The sequence below is a fragment of the Bufo bufo genome, chromosome 4 (genome assembly GCF_905171765.1).
Source record: "Bufo bufo chromosome 4, aBufBuf1.1, whole genome shotgun sequence".
Lineage (NCBI taxonomy): Eukaryota > Metazoa > Chordata > Amphibia > Anura > Bufonidae > Bufo > Bufo bufo.
The window spans coordinates 465,278,054-465,304,490 of NC_053392.1; the positions used below are offsets into that span (position 1 = coordinate 465,278,054).

Consider the following 26,437-nt stretch of genomic DNA (forward strand, 5'->3'; position numbering starts at 1 on the left):
AACGTCTCCTTGTGGCCCCCCATACAGTATAACGTCTCCTTGTGGCTGCTCCCATACAGTATAACGTCTCCTTGTGGCTGCCCCCATACAGTATAACGTCTCCTTGTGGCTGCTCCCATACAGTATAACGTCTCCTTGTGGCTGCCCCCATACAGTATAACGTCTCCTTGTGGCTGCCCCATACAGTATAACGTCTCCTTGTGGCTGACCCCATACAGTATAACGTCTCCTTGTGGCTGACCCCATACAGTATAACGTCTCCTTGTGGCTGACCCCATACAGTATAACGTCTCCTTGTGGCTGACCCCATACAGTATAACGTCTCCTTGTGGCTGACCCCATACAGTATAACGTCTCCTTGTGGCTGACCCCATACAGTATAACGTCTCCTTGTGGCTGACCCCATACAGTATAACGTCTCCTTGTGGCTGACCCATACAGTATAACGTCTCCTTGTGGCTGACCCCATACAGTGTAACGTCTCCTTGTGGCTGACCCCATACAGTGTAACGTCTCCTTGTGGCTGACCCCATACAGTGTAACGTCTCCTTGTGGCTGACCCCATACAGTATAACGTCTCCTTGTGGCTGACCCCATACAGTATAACGTCTCCTTGTGGCTGACCCCATACAGTATAACGTCTCCTTGTGGCTGACCCCATACAGTATAACGTCTCCTTGTGGCTGACCCCATACAGTATAACGTCTCCTTGTGGCTGACCCCATACAGTATAACGTCTCCTTGTGGCTGACCCCATACAGTATAACGTCTCCTTGTGGCTGACCCCATACAGTATAACGTCTCCTTGTGGCTGACCCCATACAGTATAACGTCTCCTTGTGGCTGACCCCATACAGTATAACGTCTCCTTGTGGCTGACCCCATACAGTATAACGTCTCCTTGTGTTTTTTTCTTTAAAACTGGTATTTATCGCGATATATATCGTTATCGCGATACATTTTTTAATATCGTTATCGTCTGAATATTTTTGATATCGTCCAACCCTAGTCTGAAGTCACTTTGCGAGCCTTACATAATAGAAACCACCCAAAAATGACCCCATTCTAGAAACTACACCCCTCAAGGTATTCAAAACTGATTTTACAAATGTCGTTAACCCTTTAGGTGTTCCACAAGTTATTGGCAAATGGAGATGAAATTTTCCTTTTTAATCCATTTTTTCCAGTAACAAAGCAAGGATTAACAGCCAAACAAAACTCAATATTTATGGCCCTGATTCTGTAGTTTACAGAAACACCCCATATGTGGTCGTAAACAGCTGTACGGGCACACGGCAGGGCGCAGAAGGAAAGGAATGCCATAGGGTTTTTGGAAGGCAGATTTTGCTGGACTGTTTTTTTTTTACACCATGTCCCATTTGAAGCCCCCCTGATGCACCCCTAGAGTAGAAACTCCCAAAAAAAGTGACCCCATTTTAGAAACTACGGGATAGGGTGGAAGTTTTGTTTGTACTAGTTTAGGGTACATATGATTTTTGGTTGCTCTATATTACACTTTTTGTGAGGCAAGATAACAAGAAATAGCTGTTTTGGCACCATTTTTATTTTTTGATATTTACAACATTCATCTGACAGGTTAGATCATGTGGTATTTTTATAGACCAGGTTGTCACGGACGCGGCGATACCTAATATGTATACTTTTTTTTTTTATTTATGTAAGTTTTACACAATGATTTCATTTTTGAAGCAAAAAAAATCATGTTTTAGTGTTTCCATAGTCTGAGAGCCATAATTTTTTCAGTTTTTGGGCGATTACCTTGGGTAGGGTATGATTTTTGCGGGATGAGATGACTGTTTTATTGGCACTATTTTGGGGTGCGTGTGACTTTTTTATCGCTTGCTATTACACTTTTTGTGATCTAAGGTGACAAAAAAATGGTTTATTTAGCACCGTTTAAATTTTTTATTTTTTACAGTGTTCATCTGAGGGGTTGGGTCATGTGATATGTTTATAGAGCTGGTCGATACGGACGCGGCGATACCTAATATGTATACTTTTTTTTTTTTTTATATTTTTTACAATTTTTTTTTTTACTTTATTTGGGGAAAATTAAGTTTTTGTTTATTTTTACTTGAAACTTTAAATTTTTTGGGGGGAACTTTTTTTCTCTTCATTTTTTTTTCTCTTCATTTTTTTTCCCACTTTGGGACTTGAACTTTTGGGGGTATATTCCTTTACAATGCATTCCAATACTTCTATATTGGAATGCATTAGCTGTATGAGTAAGGCCTCATGCACACGGCCGTGTTCTGCGGCCGAGAGCGGTCAGTGGTAACCCGGCCGGGATTCCGTCTGACAGCATGAGCGCACAGCGTCATTGATTGCTATGACGCCGTGCGCTTAATGCCGCCGCTGCAGTACAGTGATACACTCGTATAGATCATACGAGTGTATCACTGTACAGCAGAGGCGGCATGAAGCGCACGGCGTCATATCAACCAATAACGCCATGCGCTCCTGCTGTCAGAAGGAATCCCGGCCGGGTTACCACGGACCGCTCTCGGCCGCGGAACACGTCCGTGTGCATGAGGCCAAATACTGTGTGTATTACTCATACAGCTTCCGGCCTGTGAGATCCAGGGGTCTGGATCTTCCAGGCACGTCACAGGAAGGCAGCGCGATGCCTTCCATGCCATCGGGTCCCCCCTACAGCCGCATGGGGACCTGATGGCACCGCGCCGCCGCCGCAATAGGTAAAAGCCGCAAACGCAGGTCTGAATTGACCTGCGGTTTGCGGTGATCGCCGTCATGGGGGGGTCACGGGACCCCCCGGGCATTTAGCCGAGGTGCCTGCTCAATGATTTGAGCAGGCACCGGCTTCCGATTACACCGCCCGCCACGCGGCAGTGATCAGAAATACACAGGGCGTACAGGTACGCCCTGTGTCCTTAAGTACGAGGACATAAGCGCGTACCTGTACGCTCTGTGTCCTGAAGAGGTTAAGGAATAATAGAGCAATGTTACAATGAAAAGATGCCCCAGTATTTACTAAAAGAGACTTAATATGAAGAGGCTGGTTTTGTAAGATTTAATTTACTGAAATTTGTTAGCCAGAGGCAGAACATATTGGAAGGCATCCGCTTGTTCATTTTAATGATCATTTTTTATTTTGCTTATAAATGAGCAGGGTGTTTCCTTTCCTTATCCAGTGTTTATGCGTTAAATCATTTGCACACATTGATATGATCCCTACTACAATACTAAATATCTTTATCTGAGGGAAATCCTTCTGATATCTACAAAGAATACTTTATGTACTAGTTCAGGTCATATTTATTTCACTTCTATTGTTAATAAGGTGGTACCGCCCGAGGGCGTCTTTTATCATGCACGTAGTGTTATTGGCCACATCACTGATACATTGTATCTGGGCTTCCATGTGACCCACCGCTGGTAGACAGATATTTTAAGAGTTCATTTCAGTATCATTTAAAGGGACACTGACAGGCCATTAGAGCATATAAAGTGACATATATTCTTCTATTGGTCTTAATATGCTTAAATGGAACCTGTCACCAGTTTTATGGTGTCCTAACTAAGGGCAACATAAATAAGTGACTGATTCTCTTAGCAAAATGCTGGGTCACTTTCTTTAATTGACCCAGTCAATCTGCCAACATCTTGTATTGAAAAGCTCCAGCTCATAATGATGAGTCCTGAATATTCATGAGCTCCTGACTCTCCCCACCTACCTGCTGTTGATTGACAGTTATTTTCCATATGAAATATTAGAGAAAATCAAAAACACTCCTGCGCTCCCATACAGAAAAATCTACCAACCTATAGTTGAAGGTCCGCTGCACAGTGTATATAATGGGCTTTGCTGCTGACGCCCAGGGTACAAAATTGATTAAATGTTGATTTACCTTACGGTAAAAGCTTACACTGGCGCTGGTAGGTAGAAATGTGACATATAAAATACAGTGGCTGGATGAATATTCCGATTTAGTAAAAGATGGATATCATTGACAATCCAATGAATTAATCACTGCAATGATAATTACCTTTTCTCTGGATGTGGGCTGGAGAAATAGTCTAAGTTCTTTAAATATTTGCACAGTTCCCGTTCCTGTGTGTAGAGGGGTGTGAAGAGAGGCAAGAACTTCACTGCTCACCTGCTAGCATTCACACTGCTCCGGCCGGTAGCTGCGTGGTGCGAGGGAGCAGACTATGGTTTCGGCGTCCAGGATTTTCTGTGCGTGTGACGTCACCGCGAAGTACTACTGGTGCTCCCAGAGATCAAAGTTCATCCGACGCGTTTCTGAGCCGTCGGGCTCCTTCATCAGGGATGGTCTGACCCTTCAAATCTGGGAGTTATATAGGCGTCCTGGTTGCCAAGGCAACACCTACTCTTATTACACACAGGGAGAGAGAAAAAGAGGAAAGGGGAAGAGGGGAAAGAGCCCAGAAAATAGTTCCACAGCGGCTACAATATGCAGATTATGCAAATTCACTGAGGAACAAAAAGTTCACTGAAAAGCGAAAAGTTCGATTTCACGATTGAGTCCATTTGGGGCTAGGCTGTTTAATTTAAATATCCAGCTGCTTTCCGCTCTGGACATTTTTTTGATGAAATTGCCGCCCCTTTTATCTTCCATCACTTTTTCCAAGCCTCCAAAGGTAGAGCCCCGAAATTTTGCCGCATGATGTTGTTGATAGTGTCTAGATAAGGGATGTCCGTCAAATTTTTTTATTATGTTTCTGACATGCTCACTTATCCTGGTTTTTAGTAAACGTTTTGTTCTCCCTATATACAATTTGTCACAGGGACATTTAATAAAATAAATCACTCCTCTCGTATTGCAGGTAATGAAGTTTTTTATTTGAAATGTATTTAAGGCTTTTATGGGTTTTTTTGTATGGTCTCTAGTGATTTTGCAATTTCGGCATGTTTTGCAAGGGAAAAAACCCATTCCATTGTGACTGGTCCTATTAATTAAACTGTTGGACTTGATGGATGGAGCAATAAGGGTATTTAAATTTGGGGCTTTTCTAAAAATAAATTTAGGTTTTGATGGAATTTTGTCACCCATTAGACTATCCTGTTTTAGGATATCCCAATAACGCCTAATGATTTTCCTAAAATTCCCTGCTCCTGTACTGTATCTAGTAATAAGCGGAATATTAAAATCCTCTTTATTTGTATTTATTGTTGTCAAATCTGTTCCGTATTTGTTCTCTTTTAGTAGAAGATTACGGTTTAATTGTTTTACCTTGTCTATTGTAGGTTGTAAATCTGTTAGTTTGTAGCCTTTTTCTTGAAATTTATTGTTCAGCTGGTCTATCTCTTTTACAAAATCCACCTCATTTGAGCAATTTCTTCGTGCTCGTATATACTGGCTATAAGGGATATTTGTGAGCCAGGTAGCTAGATGACAACTGATTAGCGGAATGAAACTATTTGTATCCGTAGGCTTATGATAGGTCTTAGTTTTGAGTGAGCCGTTTTCTATAAATATGGTGAGATCTAAAAAGTCAATAGATACTTTATTATAACTAGCTGTAAAATTCAGATAAAAATCATTTTTATTGAGGTTAGTTAAAAATTGGATAAGAGATAATTCATCACCGCGCCAGATAAAAATGACATCATCAATAAAACGTTTCCAGAGGACCAGACCCGCACCGAGCTCTCCACTGGGGAAGATGGTAAGCTCCTCCCATCTCCCCACATATAGATTAGCGAAACTCGGTGCGAATCTGGTCCCCATCGCGGTACCCCACGTCTGTAGATAAAAATCGGGGCCGTATTTAAAATAATTGTGCTCTAAAATGAAAGTGATACAATTCCCGATAAATTGTATTTGATCTTTTGGCACCTTGCTATCTTTATTTAGAAAGTATTCTGTGGCTTCACGCCCTTTACCATTTTCAATAATAGTGTATAAGGAGGTAACATCGAGTGTACCTAATATAAAATCCGATTGCCATTTGATTCCTTGTAAGATTTGTATAATATGTTTTGTATCTTTTAGGTAGGCTTGTAATTTTTGTACTTGAGGTTGTAATAGCACATCCACATATTTGGATAAATTTGCCGTAAGGCTCTCAATCCCAGAGATAATAGGCCTACCCGGAGGTTTATCTTTATTTTTGTGGATCTTTGGCAAATAATAGAAAAAGGGGATCCTAGGATTCTGGTTATTGATGTATAGGGCCTCTTCAGTTGATAAGATCCCATCTCTTTTCCCTTTGTTAATCAGTACACTTAATTTGTTTTTAAATGTTTCCGTGGGGTTCATAGGGAGTTTCTTGTACGTTTTGTGGTCCGAGAGTAATCTAATAGATTCTGCATGATACTCTTCTTGATCTAGTACCACTATCCCCCCCCCCCTTGTCTGCGGGCCTAATGATAATATTATGGTTCACTTGTAGGGTCTTAATGGCTCTAGATTCCTGTTTAGTTAGATTTCGAGGGCCCTTGTTGTTTTTACCTTTATTTTTATTAATATTATTCAGTTTGTGTAGGTCCCTAATCACCAAAGTTTGAAAGGTTTTCATTGGGTCTGAATATTCATTTAATGGGTGAAAATTAGATTTTAATTTCAGGCCTGTATGAATAAAAGTGTCCATATTTGTGGAACCTAGAGTTATGTTGTCCGTATGGGTCCTAGTAAGGTTCTGAACTGTTGGATCATTTTGTGGTCTTGATTTTATGGATTTTCCAATAGGGATCTCTTTATTAGGATTGGTTTTCTTTAGGAAGTATTTTTTCAGTGCTAAATTGCGAAGGAATTTTTTGACTCCTATAAAGGCATCGAAGGGGTTAAATCTAGAGTTAGGTGCGAACTTTAGCCCTTTTTGTAATAGAGCTAATTCTCCTCCTTTGAGGCTATAGCTGCTTAAGTTAAAGATGCCTGATTCAGCCTCTCTTGTAGGAATACTCTTCTTTTTTATTCCTTTCCCTCGTTTACCCCTTTTTGTTTTTTTCGTGTATTTATTCTTGCCCTGAAAAAATCCTTATTAACTGTTTTTTTAAAGGTTTTTTTGGGCTTTGTTTTTACTGCAGCTGCGTAATCAGATGTATTATTGGGGCTAATGGAGGTAATGTTTAAATGTATATTCTCCTCAGTGTTCGGAGCTTGTCCCCTTTTAGTTGTTATAGCAGAAGTTGAATGATTAATGCGTGAATTTTCTATGCAGTCGAATTCTATCCTTAATGGAGTTGTTTCCTTCCTTTCCTTATCAACATCCTCATTTGTGATGGCTTCCAATATTGCATATCTATTTTGGGATATTATTGAGCCATTATTAAACCCTTCGGGTTTTTTGTTACATTCAATCTGTATATGAGGTAATAATGGTGGATTATGGGTATTTCTTGTTTCCTTCCCTTGTTCTGGTAAGATCTCTTCCGTATGATCTTCATAGATAGAAAAATTATTGAGGGTACAATCGCATAATGTATCGTCTATAGTGTCTAGATCCATATTACTCATATTATCACCTTGTTGTTCTGACCCCTGTTGCATTGAGTTTTCCATTATTTGTAGGTCTCTATTTAATTTTTTAGATTTTTTGGTGATAATTTCATCTTCCTTAGTCTTAATTCTTATTTTAATTGATCTGCAGATCTTAATTATTTCTATGTGGTCCTTATATGGACGTATTATTTCAAAGAGATCCATGATCTCCTTGTTTATGCGTTTGAGTTCATCCTTTCTTTTTTCTATTATGAACTTAACGGCTGTTTTTGAGAATTCATGAAGCATGAGGTCCCATTTCTTCAGGGTGGCCCTATCTCCTAGGTCCCCATTTAGTGCTTTTGTGATTATTAGTCCTTTTGGGACCTTATTATTCTCCAAATATTTTTCAAGGGAAGACACTTCCCATAAATCTCTCATTTCTTTAATTAATAGGAGTTCCAGTTTTTTTATTTGGCCAATAATTTCAGTTATTACTTCTTTTGAATGATACTTCCGTATTTCTGGGGAAGGTTCCCGATTGAAAAATTTTTGAACAAAGAGAATCCTATCTCTCCTATCAAACCAGAGTTCGCTCATGGCGAGACCGAATACTTTAAAGTTTGATAAGAAATGTAAAGAGTGTTATCAAATGTCCAAATTGATTCAGCTAATTAAGTAGGTATGCAGCTGGGGTGAATGCAGCAATAAAGGTTAATTGAAATATTAGAGAAAATCAAAAACACTCCTGCGCTCCCATACAGAAAAATCTACCAACCTATAGTTGAAGGTCCGCTGCACAGTGTATATAATGGGCTTTGCTGCTGACGCCCAGGGTACAAAATTGATTAAATGTTGATTTACCTTACGGTAAAAGCTTACACTGGCGCTGGTAGGTAGAAATGTGACATATAAAATACAGTGGCTGGATGAATATTCCGATTTAGTAAAAGATGGATATCATTGACAATCCAATGAATTAATCACTGCAATGATAATTACCTTTTCTCTGGATGTGGGCTGGAGAAATAGTCTAAGTTCTTTAAATATTTGCACAGTTCCCGTTCCTGTGTGTAGAGGGGTGTGAAGAGAGGCAAGAACTTCACTGCTCACCTGCTAGCATTCACACTGCTCCGGCCGGTAGCTGCGTGGTGCGAGGGAGCAGACTATGGTTTCGGCGTCCAGGATTTTCTGTGCGTGTGACGTCACCGCGAAGTACTACTGGTGCTCCCAGAGATCAAAGTTCATCCGACGCGTTTCTGAGCCGTCGGGCTCCTTCATCAGGGATGGTCTGACCCTTCAAATCTGGGAGTTGAAGATACAAAACATATTATACAAATCTTACAAGGAATCAAATGGCAATCGGATTTTATATTAGGTACACTCGATGTTACCTCCTTATACACTATTATTGAAAATGGTAAAGGGCGTGAAGCCACAGAATACTTTCTAAATAAAGATAGCAAGGTGCCAAAAGATCAAATACAATTTATCGGGAATTGTATCACTTTCATTTTAGAGCACAATTATTTTAAATACGGCCCCGATTTTTATCTACAGACGTGGGGTACCGCGATGGGGACCAGATTCGCACCGAGTTTCGCTAATCTATATGTGGGGAGATGGGAGGAGCTTACCATCTTCCCCAGTGGAGAGCTCGGTGCGGGTCTGGTCCTCTGGAAACGTTTTATTGATGATGTCATTTTTATCTGGCGCGGTGATGAATTATCTCTTATCCAATTTTTAACTAACCTCAATAAAAATGATTTTTATCTGAATTTTACAGCTAGTTATAATAAAGTATCTATTGACTTTTTAGATCTCACCATATTTATAGAAAACGGCTCACTCAAAACTAAGACCTATCATAAGCCTACGGATACAAATAGTTTCATTCCGCTAATCAGTTGTCATCTAGCTACCTGGCTCACAAATATCCCTTATAGCCAGTATATACGAGCACGAAGAAATTGCTCAAATGAGGTGGATTTTGTAAAAGAGATAGACCAGCTGAACAATAAATTTCAAGAAAAAGGCTACAAACTAACAGATTTACAACCTACAATAGACAAGGTAAAACAATTAAACCGTAATCTTCTACTAAAAGAGAACAAATACGGAACAGATTTGACAACAATAAATACAAATAAAGAGGATTTTAATATTCCGCTTATTACTAGATACAGTACAGGAGCAGGGAATTTTAGGAAAATCATTAGGCGTTATTGGGATATCCTAAAACAGGATAGTCTAATGGGTGACAAAATTCCATCAAAACCTAAATTTATTTTTAGAAAAGCCCCAAATTTAAATACCCTTATTGCTCCATCCATCAAGTCCAACAGTTTAATTAATAGGACCAGTCACAATGGAATGGGTTTTTTCCCTTGCAAAACATGCCGAAATTGCAAAATCACTAGAGACCATACAAAAAAACCCATAAAAGCCTTAAATACATTTCAAATAAAAAACTTCATTACCTGCAATACGAGAGGAGTGATTTATTTTATTAAATGTCCCTGTGACAAATTGTATATAGGGAGAACAAAACGTTTACTAAAAACCAGGATAAGTGAGCATGTCAGAAACATAATAAAAAAATTTGACGGACATCCCTTATCTAGACACTATCAACAACATCATGCGGCAAAATTTCGGGGCTCTACCTTTGGAGGCTTGGAAAAAGTGATGGAAGATAAAAGGGGCGGCAATTTCATCAAAAAAATGTCCAGAGCGGAAAGCAGCTGGATATTTAAATTAAACAGCCTAGCCCCAAATGGACTCAATCGTGAAATCGAACTTTTCGCTTTTCAGTGAACTTTTTGTTCCTCAGTGAATTTGCATAATCTGCATATTGTAGCCGCTGTGGAACTATTTTCTGGGCTCTTTCCCCTCTTCCCCTTTCCTCTTTTTCTCTCTCCCTGTGTGTAATAAGAGTAGGTGTTGCCTTGGCAACCAGGACGCCTATATAACTCCCAGATTTGAAGGGTCAGACCATCCCTGATGAAGGAGCCCGACGGCTCAGAAACGCGTCGGATGAACTTTGATCTCTGGGAGCACCAGTAGTACTTCGCGGTGACGTCACACGCACAGAAAATCCTGGACGCCGAAACCATAGTCTGCTCCCTCGCACCACGCAGCTACCGGCCGGAGCAGTGTGAATGCTAGCAGGTGAGCAGTGAAGTTCTTGCCTCTCTTCACACCCCTCTACACACAGGAACGGGAACTGTGCAAATATTTAAAGAACTTAGACTATTTCTCCAGCCCACATCCAGAGAAAAGGTAATTATCATTGCAGTGATTAATTCATTGGATTGTCAATGATATCCATCTTTTACTAAATCGGAATATTCATCCAGCCACTGTATTTTATATGTCACATTTCTACCTACCAGCGCCAGTGTAAGCTTTTACCGTAAGGTAAATCAACATTTAATCTATTTTCCATATGAATCCGCAGCAGGTGGGCAGGGGAGTGGCTATAGCTCTGAATTAAAAAACGCTGGACTCACGGACATCACGCTGGACTCAAATCAGCTCATTAGCATGCGGCATGTGGCATCTTTGTGTGTATATTATGAGGTAACCATCTGTCACACCAGTAAGTGAATACATCTAAGGCACTTTTTAGTAGTTAATGATTTGTATATAATTAGTTAGATTATAATCAAATATCCACATGACAGGTTCTATTTAATTAAACTATACCATTATCACCCCTCGCTGCCTTTCCGTTACTTATAAAAAGTGTTTTTATCAATATGCAAATTACCTTACTTTGTGCCCAAGGGGCTGTCCCTCATTCAGTTCTGTGCCCAGCCGCGCCCCAACCGCCGTCTCCTAGTGCCGCCCAGCTCATTAGTATTCACTGCACTGGGCGGCATTTTTTTTCTTCCGACGCAGTGAAATCCCGCGCATGCCCAGTACTATCTTCTACTGGAGCTGGAGGGTGCCAGGGACCTTATCCGGCGCAGGCACGGAGAGACAAGATGAAGCTGATGCCAGGAACATAGTACTGGGCATGCGTGGGATTTCGCCACGTCGGGAGAAAAAAAATGGCACCCAGTGCAGTGAATACTAATGAGCTGGGCGGCACTAGGAGACGGCAGTTGGGGCGCGGCTGGGCACAGAACTGAATGAGGGACAACAGCCCCTTGGGCACAAAGTAAGGTAATTTGCATATTGATAAAAACACTTTTTATAAGGCCGAATGCACACGGCCGAGAGCGGTCCGTGGTATGCCGAGCTGGATTCCTGTTCAGAGCAGGAGAGCACGGCATCATTGGTTGCTATGACGCCGTGCGCTTCATGTCGCCGCTGCACTACAGTAATACACTATACGAGTGTATTACTGTAGTGCAGCGTCGACATGAAGCGCACGGCGTCATAGCAACCAATGACGCCGTGTTCTCCTGCTCTGAACAGGAATCCAGCCCGGCATACCGCGGAACACGGCCGTGTGCATTCGGCCTTAGTAACGGAAAGGCAGCGAGGGGTGATAATGGTATAGTTTAATCAAGCATATTAAGACCAATAGAAGAATTTATGTCACTTTATATGCTCTAACGGCCTGTCAGTGTCCCTTTAAGAACAGTAAGTTAGTAGTATAGAGAACAGTTAACTTTTTCATTCATTTAACCCCTGTTGTCTCACTTCAGCAAGTGGCTTTTATCATGTAGTGAAAGTAAATACAAGCTGTGCTAGCACACTACTGGAAAAAGTGCCGGCCTCTCTGGTGGCTGGGATCATGGGCGCTCACATAGGCTGGTGCTTTTTTTCTATAGTGTACAAGCACGACCACCGCTGACGGATTGCAGGGTGGTCATAACCATGAAAATGAGCAGTGTATATAAAGTAATGGAATAATGAATCCAGCCAGCAAAGGAAGCAATGTTGATAATAACAATACATTAGTAAGTGGCTCTGCATCGCATTGTGGACCCCTTGAGTTCAATGGGTCCACTATCCATAAGATGCAGCAAAAATAGGACATGTCCTATATTTTGTGGCACGGAAGAGCTGTAAACACATAGAAGCCCTTCCATGTGCTTCTGGGTCCATGTGCCGGCACCACAAAAAATGGGACAAGTCATTTCCTTCGCCGCATATTGAGGATCACAGACCTAATGAAGTCAATGGGTCCGCAGTGTGCTGCTGAGTGCACACTACCGGTGTCTGTGTTTTGCGGACCCGCGGTTTACGGTCCTCAAAACAGGCACAGCGGCCCTGCAGTGGTGTGAATGGGGCTTTGTTTTCCCTTTGGTGGTTTCACTAAAGTAATACACTGATTTAGATTTAATATGGATTTAGGGCATAAAATGTCATACTCTGTTTGGATATGGTTCTGTTCATTTAATTGTTTTATTCTTGTGTTTTGTAGGTGTAGCAAGCAATGCCGATGTTCATCCTTCACCGCAAAATATACCCTCTGTAGACCCATCACTGTACAATGCACAACCACAAGGTATGGCTCAAAACTTGGAAAAGCTGTAGTGTTCAATTATATATACTGTACATTGTAGTACAATAATCAAAGCCAACACAAAAATGGTTATTTACACAACTGGAGTGATGTACACCTGCCTATGAAAGAAAAACAGGAGTACCTGTATGTGCCACGTGTAATTGTGACGTGCTACAACAAAAACAGGAGAGTGCTTTATAGAGCAATAGCATCTGTGTAAGTAACGGAAACTGACTGACACCAGGAATACCGGCTCGTGTTCTCACCTTGCAGATATGTGCAGAGGCACCACACTTATTACACCGGTATAGATGGAAGGTGCGCTGCAAAACCACTGGCATCCAAGTGCAGTAGAGATGCAGTAAGCGGATAAAAGCAGATCTGTCACCATCAGCTTCATACAATGATCACATTTCAATTATCTGTTCACCGTCTGAAGAAGGGAATGCTGTATACCACAGAACATTTTGCTCATGTGCAGTCAGAAATAAAAGATATGACTTCTAGCTGAGGGGGATCATCCAGTAATACTTTGGTGACAGCGCAGTCTACGTACTGTATGTGTAATTGTGCCCATACAGGGGAAGGCTGGGAAAAAATGGCCTTTGTCCACAGATTGAATGAAGCACGCCCATCCATCAAGACACACCGGAATACAGCTAGGTACCTATGTACTGTTATTCACTAAATACATTTACCTGGAGGGGGGAAGGTTTACACTGCAAACAGCATTTGCTCTGAATTTCACTCAAATAAAATTTGTCATACATTAACATATCTACACATATAGTTGATCAAAATGTAATCCTCCCTACATACCACTCAGTGTTATTATGTTCCTCTTCAACCTCTAACATGGGTTGAACAAGGCCAAATCTACACACATGATTTTTAGTAGCTCAAGAAGTAGTCGCGGAATTAATAGGGTCATTTATCAAACTGGTGTAAAGTAGAACTGGCTTAGTTGCCCATAGCAACCAACCAGATTCTACCTTTTCTTTTCCAAAGGAGATGTCAAAAATGAAAGGTGGATTCTGGTTGCTATGGGTAACTAAGCCAGTTCTACTTTACACCAGTTTGATAAATGACCCCATAAGTTGTTCTCTTTAGTGCTTTCATAGATTAATCTCAATCCGCATTGTAAAAGTAGGAATAAGAAATCTAATTTGAGGTCAGTTTGTAACATTAAAGGTGGATTTACTCGTGCAGATTCTCTGACAGATGATCGGGAACGAACTTCCTGCGAACGCTCGTTCCCAATAATCTGTCCGTGTAAAAGTGCAGACTGTCACCCGATGTACGAGCGATACGCTCATTCATCGGGTGATCTTGACGTTCATGCAGCCACTTAAGTTATTGTTTCTAGACAGCAGATCATGTGATCTAAACAGCAATCTGCTGCCCAGAAACATTGCAGCTCTATGAGGACATGCGATCACAATAGCAAATGCGGAGGTCTCCTCCGCTGAACAAGCAGTCGACTGTCGGGAAGGAGCGCCTTCTCCTGCTCATTGCACCATGTAAATGCAGCTTAAGCTATATTTGGCACTTGGGTGCATAGAAAATCAATGCTCAATCAAATGAGGTGATTAATTGAAAGCAATTTTAGACACTTGGTAGTGATCATGCTGATTAGGCCTAACTCAGCTCCTGACTTCCTTCTAATGGACCCTTTACATGGGCTGAGAATCCGCCAGATAATCGCTAATGAGTCTGGATAGAGATTATCTGGTGGTGTAAAGGTGCCACAAGTTACCCGATGAATGAGCAAAACTTTTGTTCATGGGGTAATAGATCATTTGGGCGGACACAAAAATCGCCATTTGCCGGAGGCAGATCGTGCTGTGTAAACACGCTCTACTGCCAGCAAACAACGAGTTGGTAGGCGGCAAGCAATGGCATTATTGATTGTTGCTCCTCAAACTATGGAGGAGGTGGCTGATTGCAAGTACAGTGGTCTCCTTCACTGACGAGCAGGTGCTTGCCGCTTCCTTCCCAACAATCGCCTGATGTATCATCCTGTCTAAAAGGGCCCTTTACACATAGACATTACTGCTTGAAGCCAGCAGCTCTAGAGAATTTATGTCCTATTATTCTTTGGGCAAATGACACAGCTACTGCTGTTTAGTAGCATGGGAGCAGATTTACTAATCCTGTGTAATATTCAGTCAGTGTAAATGTACTGAAGACAGTCATTCTAAGGCTCACAGTTTATCACTAGAGATGAGCAAATTTCATATTTTGAAATTCGTTCACACTTCGTTTGGTGGTAAAAGGTGAATTACGTTATGGATTCCTTTACAACCGACCATAATGCAATGCTATGACGGAATGCATAACGGAATGCCTTTAGAGGCATTCCGTTATTCATTCTGTCATAATAGAAGTCTATGGGCTGCAAAACGGATCCGTCCCATTTCCGCTATGCAGGGGAGGACAGTGACAGACGCTGAATTCAGCGGTGTGTCACTCATGAGCTAAAAGTAAGTGGTTGCTGAGAACCAGCATCATAATCATTGCAGCCTGAAGAAGAGGAAAATCTGACTGAGAAGAGTCAGTTATTCATAATCTCCTGTTCTCCCCACCCATTTGCTGATGATTTAGTCTTCTCCTTACTTTTCTCCCTAGAAGAGAACTGCCAATCATCAGCAGATGGGTGGGAGAGCAGGAGATTATGAATAAAGCTGATTAGGGATGTCCCGATACCATTTTTTTAAGACTGAGTACGAGTACCGATACTTTTATTTAAGTACTCACCGATACCAATTACCGATACCAATTTTAACAATAAAATACACACATGTATTTTGTGACCACTGACCAACCAAATGCCCCAAAAACAGAACTATAACGTTGTTTAAGTACAAGAGGCAGTGTATCAACTATTTATGTAACCTTACTTTATATTCTCTTTTTACAGAATTTCTCCTAAGCTTTATTACTATTTACTAGGGTCGGTTCCTCTACCTTTGGAAACTCCTGGCTGGCAAACTCTGTGTGAGGAGGGTGTCTGGACTCTGGAGAGGCTTTTCCCGTGGCTGGCTTGCTCCTGTGCTCCGATTCGGAGATCAGATGTCTGTGGGCAAAGTCATGGGCAACATGAATTAAAAAAAAACACTTGAGGTTCCAAGGAGAGTTAGGAGACATTACACTGAATGGGGGCCACAAAGAGACGTTATACTGTATGGGGGCAGCCACAAGGAGATGTTATACTGTATGGGCACCACAAAGAGACATTATACTGTATGGGGCAGCCACAAGGAGACGTTATACTGTATGGGGGCAGCCACAAGGAGACGTTATACTGTATGGGGGCAGCCACAAGGAGACGTTATACTGTATGGGGGCAGCCACAAGGAGACGTTATACTGTATGGGGGCAGCCACAAGGAGATGTTATACTGTATGGGGGGCAGCCACAAGGAGACGTTATACTGTATGGGCACCACAAAGAGACATTATACTGTATGGGGCAGCCACAAGGAGACGTTATACTGTATGGGGGGCAGCCACAAGGAGACGTTATACTGTATGGGCACCACAAAGAGACATTATACTGTATGGGGCAGCCACAAGGAGACATTATACTGTATGGGGGGCAGCCACAAGGAGACATACTGTATGGGCACCACAAAGAGACATTATATTGTATGGGGGCAGCCACAAGGAGATGTTATACTGTATGGGGCAGCCACAAGGAGACGTTATACTGTATGGGCACCACAAAGAGACATTATACTGTATGGGGGCAGCCACAAGGAGATGTTATACTGTATGGGGCAGCCACAAGGAGACATTATACTGTATGGGGCAGCCACAAGGAGATGTTATACTGTATGGGGGCAGCCACAAGGAGACGTTATACTGTATGGGGCAGCCACAAGGAGACGTTATACTGTATGGGGGCAGCCACAAAGAGACATTATACTGTATGGGGGCAGCCACAAAGAGACATTATACTGTATGGGGGCAGGCACAAGGAGATGTTATACTGTATGGGGGCAGCCACAAGGAGACGTTATACTGTATGGGCACCACAAAGAAACATTATACTGTATGGGGGCAGGCACAAGGAGATGTTATACTGTATGGGGGCAGCCACAAGGAGACGTTATACTGTATGGGCACCACAAAGAAACATTATACTGTATGGGGGCAGGCACAAGGAGATGTTATACTGTATGGGGGCAGCCACAAGGAGACGTTATACTGTATGGAGGCAGCCACAAGGAGACATTATACTGTATGGGGGCAGCCACAAGGAGACGTTATACTGTATGGGGGGCAGCCACAAGGAGACATTATACTGTATGGGGGGCAGCCACAAGGAGACGTTATACTATATAGGGGCAGCCACAAGGAGACTGTATGGGGGCCACAAGGAGACATACTGTAAGGAGTCAGGACAACAATTTTTGAAGCCCCTCCCTCCTCAGTATAATAATAGTCTTGTGGCCATCATACAGTAATGTATATTTCTTCTTGCCCTAATGCCTGCTTTTATAGATCAATGTGCAGCTTGCAGGCAGGAAGGGAAGGACCAGGGCCATAGAAGACAGACACAACACCTTTAATTTTTCTAACTGGTTATTATCTTCTAACTAAGCTTTATACACTTACTAGGGTCGGTTCCTATAACTTTTAAAACTACTGGCAGGCGAACTCTGTGTGAGAAGGCCGGAGGGTGTCTGGACTCTGGAGAGGTTTTTCCCGCGGCTGGCTTGCTCCTGTGCTCCGATTCGGAGATCAGATGTCTGTGGGGGGAGGAGCCGGGGACGGTGGCGGCCGCTGCGGAAAGTGTTAATCAGAGAAGCCGCGGGAAAAGTCTCTTTCCAGACAACCTCCACCACATGCAGAACTGGTCACGTCAGATGGCTGTGGGCGGAGTCTTAAACATGCGAGGAGCCGGGGACAGCGGAGGCAGCTGGTAATCAGGGCGAGGGGAGCAAGAAGCAGCTGTTTTTACTTTTTGCTGTGCGAGATGCAGGGGCAGGCCGCGGACCATATTTAGAAGCGGCGCACAGGTATCGGCAGTGGTATCGGGGACATTTGCACGAGTACAAGTACTTGTGCAAATGTCCGGTATCGGTCCTGATACCGATACTGGTACCGGTATCGGTCCTGATACCGATACTGGTATCGGTATCGGGACATCCCTAAAGCTGATCACAGGTTCCCTTTAAGCTGTAACTGACCATAAATAAGGAGAGTCTGTCTTCAGCGGTTCACTGAGCACTAAAGATGCTTGTGTGTAACAGTGATAGGTGAAGCCTCTGGATGTTAGGCTAGGGATACACAGCGGCCAGGATCACTGAGTAGCGGTGATCCCATAGAAGTGAATGGCTGTGGTGGATTTCTTGAGACTGTCACAGTGATCCCATTCATTTCTATGGGATCTCCACTGTAACCCTACCTCAATTTAGCAGTGGCTTTTACCGAACATTAGTTTGGAAAGCCTGACTTAAAACATGTTCCAATTAAATTTTACTTGCTGTAATTTGTTAAGAACCAAAGAATTACTATAATGAAGAAAAGCAGTAGTAAGCTTTCTTAACATGAACCACTTACAATGATATAGTGGTGGCTTTTCCCCCGACGGTTGAACCTTCCAGCCATGCCTACAGTGTCTAAGCAATGTAGAGATATGACCTCACACTCTTTGCTCTCAGATCTTGGATTTGTGCCATTTCTAATGGGAAGTAATCTGTTTTCTCTGAACTAGCCCTAGATTATGTCACAATGTCTTGAAATTTTTGCTAAAAGATTTACACATGCTATTGTATTCAAATAAAGTGTTTCTGCAGAAATCTTGCAGAATTCTCTCTGTGGAACATTTGTCTTTGAAGGTTCTCATTCATCCAGGTCGTGGGATATCAGTAGAAATATGTCATAGCAACTTGACTTGTATTTTTTCCTGAACACGTTTCACTAGTTATCCAACTGGCGTTCTCAATTAGAATGGCTTGTATGAAAATTTTCCTGCATTAAAATCTGAGACATTTCATATGGGACAATTATGGTTTATTTAAAGTGAACATGCCAGGTGTTATCTGTTGCCTTAACTGAGGCTGTGGTAGAGGGAGAGAAGCTGATCCCTGTAATACACAGGTTTATATGATTTGAAGAAGGGTTTCTGAGTAAAAAGCAGAGTAAACCCTGACAGGCCTCTTGGGATAGACAGCGAAACGCCTAATTACCCCTGCCCCTTTCAGACGAGCGAGTTTTACGCATCGAACTTGCAGCATGAGTATGCAGCAACTCCCGCCCTGACCTCCCAGCACTGATGGGGTTACATAGCATTGTATTGATTTATGATGCTATGTAAACCTTACAGTTCTGGAAGGTATTGGATAACACAGACAGCATTATGTCAGTCTGAAAGGGGCCATAGTGATTGACAGCCTTCTATACATATACATACATATACACATTTCTCTACCATAAGCCATCTCCAAAGGCGTTTCTGAGAATTTGGCAGTACATCCAAACGGCCTCACAACCGCAGACCACATGTAACCACACCAGCCCAGGACCTCCACATCCACCATGTTCACCTCCATGATCGTCTGAGACCAGCCACACGGACAGCTGAAGCAACAATCGGTTTGCATAACCAAAGAATTTCTGCACAAACTGTCAGAAGCCGTCTCAGGGAAGCTCATCTGCATGCTCATCGTCCTCATCGGGGTCTGGACCTGACTGCAGTTCTTTGTCGTAACCGACTTCAGTGGGCAAATGCTCACGTTCTATGGCATCTGGCACGTTGGAGAGGCGTTCAGTTCACGGCCACGGATGGGTCCCGGTTTTCACTGTTCAGGGCAGATGGCAGACAGCGTGTGTGGGTAAGCGGTTTGCTGACGTCAACGTTGTGGATCAAGTGGCCTATGGTGGCGGTGGGGTTATGGTATAGGTAGGCATATGTTATGGACAACGAACACAGGTGCATTTTATTGATGACGTTTTGAACGCAAAGAGATAATATGACGAGATCCTGAGACCCATTGTTGTGCCATTCATCCACGACCATCACCTCATGCACGGCCCCATATTGAAAGGATCTGTACACAAGTCCTGTAAGTTGAAAACATCCCAGTTCTTGCATGGCCAGCATACTCACCGGACATGTCACCCATTGAGCTTGTTTGTGATGCCCTGAATTGGCGTACACGACAGTGTGTTCCAGTTCCTGGCAATATTCTGCAACTTCGCACAGCTATTGAAGAGGAGTGGACCAACATTCCACAGGCCACAATCAACAACCTGATCAACTCTATGCGACGGAGATGTGTTGCACTGTGTGAGGCAAATGGTCGCCACACACTAACACAGATTTAGACAGATTTGTGAACAATATTTGAGAGTAATGGGTCTTTTGTGTATGTAGAAAATGTTTCAGATCTTTGAGTTCAGCTCATGCAAAATGGGATCAAAACCGAAAGTGTTGCATTTATATTTTTTTTCAGTATGTGTGTGTGTATATGTGTGTGTATATATATATATATATATATATATATATATATAAAATATATATATATATATATTTATAAAATATATATATCTAAAATATATATATTACATAGTTTATAAGGCCGAAAAAAGACATCTGTCCATCCAGTTTAGCCTGTTATCCCTCAAGTTGATCCAGAGGAAGGCAAAATAAATCCTGTGAAAGTAGAAGCCAATTTTCCCGACTTAAGGGGAAAAAAATTCCTTCCTTCACTTGCTCTATAATATCCTGCTCTCAGGTAAGGCAGCCGAAATCTGGTGACATGTTCCCTTGAAAGTAAAGGTTTACATATGAACACTTTCACTTATAGAAAAAAAAAATTGGAATATTTTCATGAATACTGTATTTTTCGCTTTATAAAACAGTTTCCCCCCCAAAAGTGCGAATAAAATGGCAGTGCGTCTTATAAAGCGAATACTAGTGAGCGCTTCCATACTCGGGGGGGGGGGGGGGGTGTGTAGCACTGTGAGCACTTCCCATACTCGCCTTCCCTGGTCTTCTTCCCTGGGGCCGCGCTGCACTGCAGTTCCTGACCGTATACAGTATCAGGATGTAGTGCACACACTATGACCAGACACTGCGCGCAGTCAGATGACAGTGCAGCGCAGGTCCGGAGAAGACAAGGGTGCGTGACTTCTGCAGAGACTGCCGGACCTGGAGAGGAGCGGCTGACCAGGAGAGTTACAGGAGATCCATGAATGACAACACGTGACATACTGAAGCAGAGCATTATCCCCTCCCTTCAGAAACTCTGCCTCAGAGCAGTATTTCAACATGATAACAACCCTAAACACACTTCCAAGACGACCACTGCCTTGCTATAAAAACTGAGGGTAAAGGTGCTGGACTGGCCAAGCATGTCTCCAGACCTAACCCCTATTGAGCATCTGTGGGGCATCCTCAAATGGAAGGTGGAGGAGCGCAAGGTCTCTAACATCCACCAGCTCCGTGATGTCATCATGGAGGAGTGGAAGAGGATTCCAGTGGCAACCTGTGAAGCTCTAGTGAACTTCATGCCCAAGAGAGTGCTGGGAAATAATGGTGGCCACATAAGATATTGACGCCTTGGGCACAATTTGGCCATTTTCACTTAGCGGTGTACTTACTTTTGTTGTCAGCGGTTTAGACATTAATGGCTGTGGGTTGAGTTATTTTGAGGACACGCCAAATTTACACTGTTATACAAGCTGTACACTGACTACATTAAATTATATCAAAGTGTAGGTGTAGTCACATGAAAAGATATATAATTAAATATTTAAAAAATGTGAGGGATGTACTCACTTTTGTGAGATACTGTAAGGGAAGTTTATCATTTTAAAAGTCTGATCTAATGTTCGATGGGGGTCTGGCATGGAAGTCTGATCTGAGGTCGGATAGGGGTCTAGCATGGAGGTCTGATAGGGGCCTTAGGTTGGACTAGGAGCACGACAACCGTGCTCCTAGTCTTATGGCCCGGCTCCGATCACAAACATTTAACCCGTTAGATGCCGTATTTAATAGCCACTGCTGCATCGAAGTAGTTTCAGAGGGAGAGTGATTCCTCTATCACCCATCAGCACGACCTCGTTTGAAATTTCTGGGTGCTGATGTCTTCACATGGCAGCCGGGGGGGCAATGAAGGCCCCCAGGTCTACCTTCAGTGTATGCAATTTAGATTGCCTGTTAGTTTCCTACTAACAACATGGAAGTCTGATCTGGCAGGGAGATTGATTCCTCTATCACCCATCAGCACGACCTCGTTTGAAATTTCTGGGTGCTGATGTCTTCACATGGCAGCCGGGGGACCAATGAAGGCCCCCAGGTCTACCTTCAGTGTATGCAATTTAGATTGCCTGTTAGTTTCCTACTAACAACATGGAAGTCTGATCTGGCAGGGAAATTGATTCCTCTATCACCCATCAGCACGACCTCGTTTGAAATTTCTGGGTGCTGATGTCTTCACATGGCAGCCGGGGGGCCAATAAAGGCCCCCAGGTCTACCTTCAGTGTATGCAATTTAGATTGCCTGTTAGTTTCCTACTAACAACATAATGCACTGCATTACAGAATTAGTACAGTGTATTATGGAAGTGATTTCCATGTCAAAGTATTAAAAGTAAGAATTAAAGTTTAAAAAAAAACACCTTCCATGCTTTTTAATGAAAAAAGTAAAAACCCCTCCACATATTTGGTATCACTGCATCTGTAATGCTTTAAATTATACAATTCTAACATAACTTATCTCGCATGCTGAACGCCTTTTAAAAAAAAAATCTGTATCTGATCAGTGGGGTTCCGGCACCCGGGACCCCACCGATCAGCTGTTTGAGAAGGCAGCGGCACTCCCAGCAGCGCCGTGGCCTTCTCAGTGCTTCTTCTATGCCAGTGACGACATTTTCATCAGTCACTTGGCCTAGGCGCAGCTTAGGCCCATTCAAGTAAATGGGGCTGAGCACGATACCAAGCATGTACATGTTCTATCTTTTCTGCGGAGCCGTGGTACGGAATAACGGATGCGGACGGCACACAGTGTGCTGTCCGCATCTTTTGAGCGCCCATAGAAATGAATGGATCCGCAGACCTTCCGCAAAATTGCGGAACGGCTACGGATCCGTACATACGGTCGTGTGAATGTTCCCTTACAGTAATATTACTGTTAAACTAGTGCTTATATTATTACTGATTATTTTTTGCTTTATTTGTAACTTAATGAAATCATTCGATTCAAAGCATTTAAGGGACATTTTGTTTGTTGCACTGTAAGGTGTTGTACCTTCAATAAGTCCAAACCCCTTACGCAGGGGTGTATATAGAAATCATTGGGCCCCATAGCAAGAATCTAAATTGGGGTCCCCATACCCCATCCATAGCCCCTCCCTCTACCCATTCCTGGCCGCTCCCTTTGCTCCATGAGCTGTGCTTGCTGCTGTGTGTTATATAGTGTGCCGTCAAGACTGGACTGGGATAATAAAACCCCTGACACACAAACCCCACCAGCCCACATATGATATTTCATAAAAATAATGATGCACACTATGAAGATGAATTTTGCTTTACTTGCTCATGCACCCATGTCAACGATTAATACAAGAAAGGAAATAAAAGTAGAACACAAATATGCTTAATCACATGGTCAGGGACATATGTTACCCTTCCCAACAGCAATACATTCCATGATGAAGCTCATAATACCTCCATAGTAGCTTCTGATACCAACAAGCATTGTAAAATTACCTCCCCAACTTCACCATATAAATACATCATTCCAGCTAAAATATTTCCCCAACAACACCAAATAAATACCACCATGAAGTACAAAATACCCAACATTATTGTCCCCTGACACCCTCTCCCACACAGGCAGCATGAGCATTGTCCCCATTTAAATGTCTCACCTTTATTTGGTACTTGGAGGGCAGGAGCAGTGAAGCTGGATTTGGAGGGAGAGAGCCTTCTGGTAGAAAGTAGAATAGAGAGGGTAAAATGAGATGTGGCGCAACAGGTTATATGGTGCCGATGGTCAGATAGTAAGAGGTATAATAGATGCAATGTGTACAGATATATTGTATATACAGCAATGTGCTGATATGTGAGGTATAAATTACACCTTGTACTTCACATATCAGTACATTGCTGTATATATTACATATCTGTAGCCACACCTCATACCTCTCATATCAGTACACTTCTGGATATAGTATACATTGCATCTGTTATACATGATGTATAATATGGCACTTTTGAGGTATGAGAATCAAATAAGGCATGAAGAAATACTTCTGAGTAAAAAAAAAAAAAGGGAATTGGGTGTTCGGACCACATGTAGCACATTGTAGACTCAATGGAGAGCTTGCCTTGCAGTTCTTCTCCATGCTGTCTAGGGTTGAAGGACTTATGATGATGGGTCATGGCAGATGCACCTGTCTATCCTGACCTGGGAACTACAACATTCTTTATGTAGTTCCTCTACTAGATGGTGCAGGGCCAATGGCGATGATGTTATCACAGGTCCTGGCAGCTAAACTTGCTAACCTGGGAACTACACAATTCTCTGTGCAGTTCCTTTGCTAGATGGGGCAGCACCTGTGATGCCATCATCACAGGTCTTTTAGTTTTCTGCACTGATGATCTGGTCTGCCGCCATTGGAGGTACTCCACTTCCCTGACATAAAATGAGCAATCATCTTTCTGTGCCAGTCTGTGCACTGAGTTCATAGGATTTACTAACCCAGAGAACAAATTACTTGGCAAATATTCTACATGGTTGATTCTGATGCTCTATAGTGCTCCTTTCTTTACAATTTTTCAGTAGAAATAGTCAGTGACCTTCCTCAACTTCTGCTGAAAATATTAACTTGTTGTAACTGGCATTACATTTATCTTCTTCAGGATTCCAGCTGCCCAGATGATAACCAAATATAAATACTGGAAAAAGATAGTAGAAGCTATTTGTTGACTGTAAAGTATGTCCTGAGTGCTCTCTGATGTACCCCAGATATGTTCATGCATGAGCAACACTAGAAATCTCAAACAGTGACACTCTTATACACTGCGAGCAGAATTATTAGGCAAATGAGTATTTTGACCACATCATCCTCTTTATGCATGTTGTCTTACTCCAAGCTGTATAGGCTCGAAAGCCTACTACCAATTAAGCATATTAGGTGATGTGCATCTCTGTAATGAGAAGGGGTGTGGTCTAATGACATCAACACCCTATATTAGGTGTGCATAATTATTAGGCAACTTCCTTTCCTTTGGCAAAATGGGTCAAAAGAAGGACTTGACAGGCTCAGAAAAGTCAAAAATAGTGAGATATCTTGCAGAGGGATGCAGCATTCTTAAAATTGCAAAGCTTCTGAAGCGTGATCATCGAACAATCAAGCATTTCATTCAAAATAGTCAACAGGGTCGCAAGAAGCGTGTGGAAAAACCAAGGCGCAAAATAACTGCCCATGAACTGAGAAAAGTCAAGCGTGCAGCTGCCAAGATGCCACTTGCCACCAGTTTGGCCATATTTCAGAGCTGCAACATCACTGGAGTGCCCGAAAGCACAAGGTGTGCAATACTCAGAGACATGGCCAAGGTAAGAAAGGCTGAAAGACGACCACCACTGAACAAGACACACAAGCTGAAACGTCAAGACTGGGCCAAGAAATATCTCAAGACTGATTTTTCTAAGGTTTTATGGACTGATGAAATGAGAGTGAGTCTTGATGGGCCAGATGGATGGGCCCGTGGCTGGATTGGTAAAGGGCAGAGAGCTCCAGTCCGACTCAGACGCCAGCAAGGTGGAGGTGGAGTACTGGTATCATCAAAGATGAGCTTGTGGGGCCTTTTCGGGTTGAGGATGGAGTCAAGCTCAACTCCCAGTCCTACTGCCAGTTTCTGGAAGACACCTTCTTCAAGCAGTGGTACAGGAAGAAGTCTGCATCCTTCATGAAAAACATGATTTTCATGCAGGACAATGCTCCATCACACGCGTCCAAGTACTCCACAGCGTGGCTGGCAAGAAAGGGTATAAAAGAAGAAAATCTAATGACATGGCCTCCTTGTTCACCTGATCTGAACCCCATTGAGAACCTGTGGTCCATCATCAAATGTGAGATTTACAAGGAGGGAAAACAGTACACCTCTCTGAACAGTGTCTGGGAGGCTGTGGTTGCTGCTGCACGCAATGTTGATGGTGAACAGATCAAAACACTGACAGAATCCATGGATGGCAGGCTTTTGAGTGTCCTTGCAAAGAAAGGTGGCTATATTAGTCACTGATTTGTTTTTGTTTTGTTTTTGAATGTCAGAAATGTATATTTGTGAATGTTGAGATGTTATATTGGTTTCACTGGTAAAAATAAATAATTGAAATGGGTATATATTTGTTTTTTGTTAAGTTGCCTAATAATTATGCACAGTAATAGTCACCTGCACACACAGATATCCCCCTAAAATAGCTAAAACTAAAAACAAACTAAAAACTACTTCCAAAAATATTTAGCTTTGATATTAATGAGTTTTTTGGGTTCATTGAGAACATGGTTGTTGTTCAATAATAAAATTA

At 42.4% G+C, this 26,437-nt stretch overlaps 1 protein-coding gene across 1 annotated transcript in view; it reads left to right on the plus strand.

Moving 5' to 3' along the window:
• The window catches only part of VTA1 (vesicle trafficking 1), a 270,605-nt gene that overhangs the window by 212,578 nt on the left and 31,590 nt on the right, over window positions 1-26,437 (plus strand). Inside the window, exon 7 of the mRNA XM_040429478.1 lies at window positions 12,808-12,891. Coding sequence (XP_040285412.1) covers window positions 12,808-12,891 — 84 coding nt within the window. The remainder of the gene's footprint in view (window positions 1-12,807; window positions 12,892-26,437) is intronic.